This window comes from Gorilla gorilla, chromosome 23, assembly GCF_029281585.2.
Source record: "Gorilla gorilla gorilla isolate KB3781 chromosome 23, NHGRI_mGorGor1-v2.1_pri, whole genome shotgun sequence".
Taxonomy (NCBI): Eukaryota; Metazoa; Chordata; class Mammalia; order Primates; family Hominidae; genus Gorilla; species Gorilla gorilla.
In genome coordinates, this window is record NC_086018.1 from 23,539,467 (window position 1) to 23,549,622 (window position 10,156).

Sequence of the window (10,156 nt, forward strand, 5' to 3'; positions counted from 1 at the left end):
CCTCCGTTTCCTCATTCGTAAAATGGGAATAGGGCCTACCTCAGAGGGTGTTATGAGAAACACGAGTTAATACATGGAGAGGGTTTAGGATCGTGCCTGGAATAATAAGCGCTCAACTGTGTTCCCTGTTATTACTATTATTTGTATTATCCTTGTCGATATTGTTAACGGTTTTCTCTTATGTGGGGCATGCACTTTCTGGTTTCCCTAAATTCTTAATCCAGCCTTCTGAAATCACTTCTTTACCTGCTTTGCCTCTGAAGCCATTTGATTTCTCCACCCCTGGTTAAGCCCAATCCTCATACTTTATAGAGGGGAAATCTGAGACCCAGATGAGAATGAGTGACTCGGCTAAACTCCCATAGCGAGTCAGGGACAAACCCATTTAGATTCCTGGCATTTACTCTCTAACTGTAGGGCACACACAGCTCCTCACAGCCACGAGCCACACACCTTTCAAGCTGAAATCTTCCTCCTTAAATATTTCCACCCTTGTTACCAAGGAGTCGGAGACTGCTTCACTTTAAAGTGCTGTATCCCGGTGGTGAAATGCCGCAGATGGGCCATCAGCCACATTGGCTGGGAGACAATCTATGTGATAGGGATTTCCACCCACATGTATTTAATTGGGCTCTTTGAGCTTAATGGCATATAATTTCAGGGGTGGGGAGTCAAGCTACAAGGAAAATCTAGGTTGCTCAATGGCATTCCCAGAAAGGGTCCAGAGAGACATTTCCAGGAAGAGCCTGACTTAGGACTGAACCATTTCTGCTACAGAGCCATTGAATGTCTGCCGTAGATTAAAAGTCAGTCATGCACGGAGTGAGAAGGTCATCCTTGTGGTCACAGGAAAACCAATAAGCTCACCTTGATTCAATCTTGAATAAGTGTCAGATGCATGAGCTGCCTTAAAATTACAGGGACCATGAAGAAAAAAATCACTGTTCTGGGCATTCAATTTATCTCAATAAGGGCATGTGGCTTTTGTTCAAAACTTCTTTGATGATGAACCCCATCATTTGTTTCTGCTGGATTGCTATCAAAAAGACTCAGCTGAGAGCTATTTCTTCTTGGTGAAAGAGAAAGAAGGACAGTCTTTGGGGGAGTAAACCATTAATAAACAAAGGTGGTTGTGTGCTTGCATGAAATTGTATATTTCCCCCCTGAATTAGCTTACATAAAACCTCTCATTGATAGCAGTGTCAGTGATGGGAACTGCAGGCTTTACCTATGACCAAACATGCATGGAAATGCCCTCTGGTAGACTCAGGCATGATACATACATCAAACAGCCTTGCACAGTGGTAAATTTACAGTTATTGACCTTCAATACCCAAAGTAAGCCCCTTAAATTGACATTTGCCAAAGGCTCCAAATAATTTGACTCGAATTTCATGTAATACAAAAGCCACTGGGGGAGTGGAATGGAAAAAGTAGATTCTGGGTCAATTCTGCATTGACAGCATGAACTGGAAAATCTTAAGGACAATTGAGAATATCAGAGAATTTTCATTCAATAGAGAAACAAGAACTGGCACTTTTATTGCTGATACCCCTCTAGCATCAGGGTACCTTTCAAGGGTGTGACCCAGCTATATTTGTGGCTTCTTGTCATATTTGCCTTTCCAAATTCAGAGAGGCAAGTATGGAGATGGAAAGATATCATGGGTTTTGGGTTAAGTCCTGTGTTTGATATCAGCCTCATCTCCTAGTTGCTGGGCGACAATGGGCACATTAGTGAATCTCTTTGAGCCTCACAGAATTTGTCATGAGGTTTTGAGGGTTAGAAGAAATGGTGTACATTGCTGGCTGGGCACGGTGGCTCACGCCTGTAATCCTAGCACTTCGGGAGGCCGAGGCTGGCAAATCATGAGGTCAGGAGTTCAAGACCAGCCTGGCCATCATAATGAAACCCCGCCTCTACTAAAATTACAAAAAATTAGCCGGGCGTGGTGGTGGCACCTGTAATCTCAGCTACTTGGGAGGCTGAGGCAGGAGAATCGCTTGAACCTGGGAAGCAGAGGTTGCAATGAACCGAGATCATGCCATTGCACTCCAGCCCAGGCAACAGTGTGAAACTCCATCTCAAAATAAATAAATAAATAAAAGAAAAAAGAAGAGATGGTATACCTTAGGTACCTGACATTTACTAGGTGCTCAATAAATTTTGGCCCCTTCCAGTGGTGTGCTAGCAAATGTTGAATAACTGACTCTCAAAAAAAAGGCTCTGATTTAGCATTGGCTAATTTCTGTGGTGTAAATACTACCATCATGGCCAGTTTCAAGGTATTGACATGATGTCATAGCATTTGGAGTTGGGATAATAAGTAGATGGGGGTGAAACTGAGTCCCTGGGTTCAGAGTCACACAGCCGATTAGTGGCAGAGCTGGGACTATGTTGTATGCCTCCTCACTCCCAGTCCAGATCACTTTTCACATTTTGGTGCTCTTGGAACTTGCCAGGGTGCTGTCCTTCCTGGAAAAATGGCCACATAGAGAGAATTTTGGGTGATTGCAGAAGTTAAATCCTTCTAGCCGGGTTCTAATAGGTCAGCCTTGCTTTTGATTATACAATTGATCCTTGACCAATACACGGGTTGAAAATCTAAGTTGACTCTATGCATTTGAAAATCTAGGTATACATTTTTAATCCCCAAAATCTTTTTTAAAAATTATTTATTTTATCTGTATTTTTTAGAGACAGAGTCTTGCTCTGTTGCCCAGGCTGGAGTGCAACAGAGTGATTATAGCTCACTGCAGCCTCAGTCTCCTGCGCTCAAGCAATTCTCCTCCCTCAGCCTCCTGATTAGCTGGGACTACAGGCACATGCCTCTGTGCCTGGCTAATTTTTGTATCTTTTGTACAGATGGGGTCTTGATTTGTTACCCAGGCTGGTCTCGAACTCCTGGGCTCAGGCAATCTTCCAGCCTCAGCCTCTCAAAGTGCTAAGATTACAGGCATGAGCCACTACGCCCGGCCTGACTCCCCAAAATCTTAATGACTGATAGCCTGCTGTTGACCAGAAGCCTTACCAATAACATAGACAGTCAATTAGCATATATTTTGGATGCTATTCATGTTTTATATTATATTCTTATGATAATGTAAGCTAGAGAAAAAACGTTAAGGAAATCATAAGGAAAATAAAATAGATTTACTACTTATTAAGTGGAAGTGGATCATCACAAAGGTCTTCATCCTCATTGTCTTCACGCTGAGTAGGCTGAGGGAGAGGAAGATTAGGAGGGGCTGGTCTTGCTGTCCCAGGGTGGCAGAGACAGAAGAAAATCCACCCACATGTGGACCTGCACATTTCAAACCTGTGTTGTTCTGAGGTCAACAGTACATAGAAATGGGTCACATGGAAGAACTCCTACATGCCTGTGCAATGTTGACAATCAGATTGTCTCATTTTCTTTTTTTTCTTTTTCTTTTTTTTTTTTTTTGAGACGGAGTCTCGCTCTGTCGCCCAGGCTGGAGTGCAGTGGCGCGATCTCGGCTCATGGCAAGCTCCGCCTCCCGGGTTCACGCCATTCTCCCGCCTCAGCCTCCCGAGTGGCTGGGACGCTGGGACTACAGGCGCCCGCCACCACGCCTGGCTAATTTTTTGTATTTTTAATGGAGACGGGGTTTCACCATGTTATCCAGCACGGTCTCGATCTCCTGAACTCGTGATCCACCCGCCTCGGCCTCCCAAAGTGCTGGGATTACAAGCGTGAGCCACCGCGCCTGGCCGAGATTGTCTCATTTTCTAGCCTTGTGCATACCCCTCCCCACCTGGATTACTTGTCATCATGGAATGAAGCTTCTGCATTCTAATGTCCTTCAGGCTCTAGACCCGGAGGTTGGATAAGGTTCCCTTGTTCTGTAATACAAACTGTCCTGGGAAAGATGGATAAGCCACATCCAGTGTTGTTGGCAAACAAACCATGGAGACCTCACCTTGATGTTGATCCTACATGACCTTTCTGTTCCAGGGGCATTCAGATGTTGTTATGGGAGACGCTTTGAAGATCAGATGCTAGGTCTTAGAAGAAAGACCATCTGTAAAGAACCCTTTGCTTTCTCGCCTAGCATATCAGTAGATCGATCTATCAATCTATCTATCTATCTGTCTATCTATCTATCATCTATCTATTTACCTACCTACCTACCTACCTACATATCCGTCCTGTCTATATCTATCATCTTTCTATCCATCTATCTGTCTCTATGTATCCATCTGTCTCTATCTTTATCTTGCCAGCTAGCTATCTCATTCCTTTATATTTCTTCATTTAATCCATCAAGCATTCATTTGGCATGTTCTATGTACTGAGAAGAACTGTGTTCACAGGTTGTGGATTCAATGATAGATGGTCTATTTTTGAATCCACAACCTATGGATTTGAAGAAAGATAGTCTTTAGGAAACATGTTTACATGGGATATAAATGTATGCTTAATAGTCAGAGAGACCCAGATTCAAATCCCAGCTCTGCTACCTACTTGCTGAGTGACCTTGGATAAATTGCTGCACTACACCACCCACCAGGCCTCTGTTTGCTTATATAGAAAGAAAGTTAGTCCTTACTTTGTGAGACTGCTGTAAAGGTTCAATAACATGGTGCATAGAAAGTACTTGATGTAGGCCTGGTGTGGTGGCTCATGCCTATAATCCCAGCACTTTGGGAGGCCCAGGTGGGTGCATCACCTGAGGTCAGGGGTTCCAGACCAGCCTGGCCAACATGGTGAAACCCCGTCTCTACTAAAAATACAAAAAATTAGCTGGGCATGGTGGCAGGCCTCTGTAATCCCAGCTACTCAGGAGGCTGAGGCAGGAGAATTGCTTGAACCCGGGAGGTGGAGGTTGCAGTGAGCTGAGATTGTGCCACTGCGCTCCAGCCTGTGGAACAAGAGCAAAACTCCATCTCAAAAAAAAAAAAAAAAAAAGTGCTTGGTGTAAAATCTGGTGCATAGTATGTGCACAATAAATCTCAGCTTTGCTTGCTTGCTTGGTTGATTGATTTTGTCTGTACTGTACTAAACTTAGTTTGGGGACTAAATATACAAATACAAATCATACATATATACCCATTGTTTTTAGAGCCTACGTCTTCTGGGAAAAGCAGGTGTGTGTGGTGATTAGAAGTGTTTGATAATACCCAGGGAGGTATTTATAAGCACTCTGGGTGTCTAGTGTGCTGGACCTAAATCAGCCTGAAAAATGAGGTATCGTCTGTGGATTTTCAAGTCCTTTATCCCATTTAACCCCCTAGAGAACCCCGAGAGGTTGGAAATATTGCCCCATTTCAACAGAAGGCCCAGAAAAATCAAGGCACAGTGGCCAGCGTTCTCTGCTGCACCTGGAAGGTACTAGACACCCTGAGGCATCCTTGCTAGCGTACTCCTCATGGGTGAGGCCTAAGCTGTGGCCACTGCAGAAGTCCAGATACTTCCGGGAAGGTCTGATTGTCAGTGAGGCAGTCTCTGTGTGTAGCCAGGAATCTCTGAGTTCAAAGGACAGAGGAATAGAAATCTAGCAGGACAGGCTTGGCTCCAATCCCACATCTCAGGGCCAGAGAGCAGAAGAGATTCTGAATGGAGTAACATGACCATCTCTGGTCTCTTACTTAGGCCCAGTCCACAGGCTCATGTCTGGGGCCCCGGAGGAGTGAGGGCAGCAAAGAAGAACAGACAATGGGCTCCACGCAGACCTCTGCAACACACTGGAGCCTGAGCCCACTGCTGCAGGACCCATCAACTACAAGGAGGAGGGAGAAGGTATATGACCCCCCCGACCCCCGCAACTCTCCCATGATCTCCATGGACACCCAAAGATATACACTGCAGCACCCAGCAAAGACGTGGTACTTGGTAAGGACAGTGGTACCCACCTGTTCCACAGGGAACATACTAATCGTGTTTGTAAACCTGTCTGAGATAGCCCCTGAGATGGGCTTGAATACCCGGCTGTGGAGAAGTTATAAGAGCTGAGGTCCTATGGAGCCAAGAGGCAGTCAAGTTGGTATTTATTTATGTATTTACAGCTATTAATGGGGCACCTTTTATGCCCACAGACTGCTGAGGCCCGGATTAAGCTAGCACAAGAGTTTGATAAGAGAAGAGGACAACTAACCCTGTGCTTTGAAAATCCAATTCACATTTCTTGAGTATGACTATGTCCTAGGCAGTGGGGATATAAAGGAGAATAACATAACACCATCTATTGGAGACAGCAATGAGAAAACCAGAATTGTAGTTCAACGCAATAAAGGCTATGCTAGTAATACTTGTGATAATCCCTTAACCAACTGGTATGGCCAATCATAGGCATGAGATCTCAGCTAGTCCAGTCAGAGTGAATCTCAGAGCTCTTTACTGTCTAAAAAGCTTGTTCTTTTTTCTTCTAGGTGTTGGAGTGTGGATATGAGTCATGGAACTCTGGGGCTATATTGCTGCCAGGTAGGAATCTGTTGTAGGAAGGATAAAATCAATGGACATAGAAAGGCAGACTGGAGAAGGGAAAGGGAGCTGAGCCCTGCTGATAGAGTAAACCTCTGGATTAAACTATGCCTGAAGCCCACATTCCTGTTTGACTTTTCATTTATATAAGCTGTATTACTCAGGGTTCTCCAAAGAAACAGAAACAAGCAGAAATACATATATTTCTTTATAGAGAGATATATAGAAAGAGATTTATTGTGAGCGATTGGCTCATGTGACTATGGAGACTGAGATGTCCCATGCTCTGCTGTCTGCAAGCTGGAGGCCCAGGAAAGCTGGTGGTGTAGTTCCAATCTGAAATTGAAGGCCCCAAAACCAGGGGTGCCAATGGTGTAAGTCCCACTTTTAGTCCAAAGGCTTGAGAGCCAGAATCACTGATGTTCGAGGGCAGAAGAAGACAGATGTCCCAGCTCAAGCAGAGAGAAAATTCTCCCTTTCTCTGCCTTTTTGGTCTATTCAGGCCCTCAATGGATTGGATGGTGCCCACCTACATAATTGAAGGTGGATCTTCTTTACTCAGTCGACAGATTCAAATGCTAATCTCTTCCAGCAACACCCTCACAGACACACCAGAAATAATGTTTTACCAGCTATCTGTGTATCCCTTAGCCCAGTAAAACTGACACATACAATTAACTATCACATAAGCCAATACTCTTTATTGTTTAAGGCCATTTGAAGTGGGTTTGTCACAACTTGCAATTGACAGCATCTTACAACACAGTAAAGACAGAGTGGAAGATTCGGGTCCTTAAAGGCTATAAAATGCCTTGAGTACTCATTTAACAAATTGCAACTCTTTCTTCAAAGTCATGGGGGACTTCTTGAAGCAAAGGGTGGGGTAAATGATCAGGTTCTTGTGTTTTAAATATCTTGCTGGCTCCAACGTGGAAGCTGGATTGAAGTAGGGCAATAGTGAACAAGAGGAGCAATATGGGACTCAGGGGAAGTTTAACAATTGCCTAAGTAATGAGTGTAATATGGTATCCTGGATGAAACCATGGGACAGAAAAAGAACATTAGGTAACAACTAAAGAAATCTGAAAAGTACAGACTGTAGTTAACAACTGTTTTAGTCCATTTTGTGTTGCTATAACACAATACCACAGATTGGGGAATTTATAAAGAAAAGAAGTGTATTTGGCTCATGATTCTGCAGGCTGGAAAGTCCAAGAGCATGGCACCAGTATCTGGCAAGGACCTTTGTGCGGTGTCATCCCATGGCAAAAGGTGGAAGAGTAAGCGAGCATGTGAGAAAAAGGAAATCAGGCTGAACTCATCCTTTTATCAGGAGCCCGCTCCTGCAATAGCTAACCTACCTCCCCCATGACAGCATTAATCCATTCATGAAGACAAAGCCCTCATGATCAAATCACCTCTTAAGTGGTCCCACCTCTTAATACCATCACAATGGCAATGAAATTTCAACATTAGTTTTGGAGGGGACATCCAAACCATAGCAATAATGATGTATGAATATTAGTTCATTAATTGTGAATAGTGTATCATCTGAATGTAAGATGTTAACAATAGGGGAAACTGGGTGTGTGGTTTGTTGGAGCACTCTGCACTACCTTTGCAATTTTTCAGTAAATCTAAGACTAGTCTAAAACAAAAAGGTTATTTTAAATTACCTTTAAAAAGCAGCTAAAAATGTTTTGGTTTCAATGTCTTTATGCTTTCACGTCTGTTCCTTTATTGATCTGCAAGTATTTATTGAGCACCTACTCTATGCCAGGCTCTGGGCTGAGTCCAGGGAATGAGCTAATATCTTGCTTCGGCTCAGGAAAACATTAATGGTTTTATCTTCTATCTTGTTCACATGACTATGAGGTCCACAAGTCAATGGCCCAAAACTCTGGCTGGCGTCCCTGTCCCAGCCTTGCCAGTGACTGTTAACTATGACTTCACTTCTCTTGGCCTCTGTTTCCTCCTATGTCATTTACAAAGACTTGTGCCTGCTTCGCCTACATCAGTCATAAATCATGAGGCTGAAATGGGCACCAGAACATAAAACCAGGCCATGGCTTGAATGGACTTTAATGGCTATCCAGGCCAACCACTATTTGATACACAGGGAAACTGAGGCCCAGAGAGGGCAAGTGACTGGCACAAAGTCACACAGCTAAAACCAGAAATCAGACCTTCTCGTGCTTTCCACTATAGAAGGCTGGAAGTATCCTGGAAAGTTTAAAAGCTTATGTAGGTAAATGCAAAGACAAATTTCTGTTTTTAAAAGTTCCAAAATTGCTAAATTCAGACACTTTGGGTTTGTATCTTTGGCAAATTCAGGTGGGTTTTGGCCATCAACTGAAATTTGAATCTGAAAGGCAATAAAGCAGAATATGGGTTCTCAGTCTGCTTACCTCTCTTTCTGCATACTTTTTTTTTTTTTTTTGAGATGGAGTCTCACACTGTTGCCAGGCAGGAGTGCAGTGGCATGATCTCAGCTCACTGCAACCTCTGCCTCCTGGATTCAAGCAATTCTCCTGCCTCAGCCTCCTGAGTAGCTGGGACTACAGGCACATGCCACCACGCCCAGCTAATTTTTGTATTTTTAGTAGAGAAGGGGTTTCACCATGTTGGCCAGGATTGTCTCTATATCCTTACCGCGTGATCCACCCGCCTCAGCCTCCCAAAGTGCTGGGATTACAGGCATGAGCCACAGCACCCGGCCCTGCATATCTTTTTATTTATTCATTCATTTATATTTAACTTTATTTTGTGAGCCTAGTTTCACCCTACTCTATATGATTTGGCCAAGGTAGTAATTTCTCCTTGTAGGGAGAGAGCAATGCTGTCAGTAGCATCTCTCCCTCCCCGTCTCACCATGCTCCTGTTTCTGGGAATCCTAATAGTCTTCAATAGTAGGGCTGCAGGAAGAGGGATGACAACAGGTAGCCAAAGGACTGAAACTGCCTGGCTCAGGGATCTCCAAGTCTGGCCTGTGGCCAGTTGGCAGCACAGGTTAGTGATTATGTCCAGAGAGCTTAGATGCAAACTCTGTGATACAAATTCTAGTATTTCCTGGCAACAAAACATGGGGCAAGTTATTCATTCACACTGTGCTTCTGTTTCCTCATCTGTAAAATGGGGACCACCCTTACCTCATGGGAGCACTGAGAGAATTAAATGAGATAATACATGAAACATGCTTAGCACAGGTTGTGACGTATCATAAGAGTTTAAAATTACTGGTTCAGATCCCTAAACTTATCCAAGCCACATGTTTTATGCTCATGAAAACTGAGGCCCAGAGAGGTGGCAAGACCTCCTGGGAGGCAGTGACCTGCTGCCACTGGAGTCCTTGAATATTCACAGATCATGACGGGCCCTAAGAAGGTCCTTGTGGTGGTTTCACTGGGGTGGAAGGATCCTGCTCTCCAATCCTCACCTTCCTATCCCATTTCCGTTAGTCTTTACTTCTGGCCCCTTAATATTTCATCCATCCCTACTAGATCTGCATCCCTGGTGCCTTCCTGTCATTTCCCTTGTTTCTTTCCCACCACACCACAGAGAATAATTAAAGGTCCTTGGCTAGGAGTGATGAAGCTTGGGGGAGGAGGAGGGTGGAGAATCAGAGGCACAAGACTCTTTGACCATTATGCAGTGAGTGGTATAAAAGAGAAAGTGGAATCCACTTCTGCATATAAACCCAAAAGAATTGAAAG

The 10,156-nt window shown here is 44.0% G+C and overlaps 1 protein-coding gene across 1 annotated transcript in view; it reads left to right on the top strand.

Moving 5' to 3' along the window:
- LOC109024599 (uncharacterized) overlaps positions 1 to 6,503 on the top strand; it is a 92,557-nt gene extending 86,054 nt beyond the window's left edge. The window contains 2 exon segments of the mRNA XM_063704708.1: positions 5,616 to 5,762; positions 6,392 to 6,503. Of these exon segments, the coding sequence (XP_063560778.1) occupies positions 5,616 to 5,762; positions 6,392 to 6,460 (216 nt within the window). The 3' untranslated portion in view covers positions 6,461 to 6,503.
- The last annotated feature ends 3,653 nt before the right edge of the window (positions 6,504 to 10,156 follow it).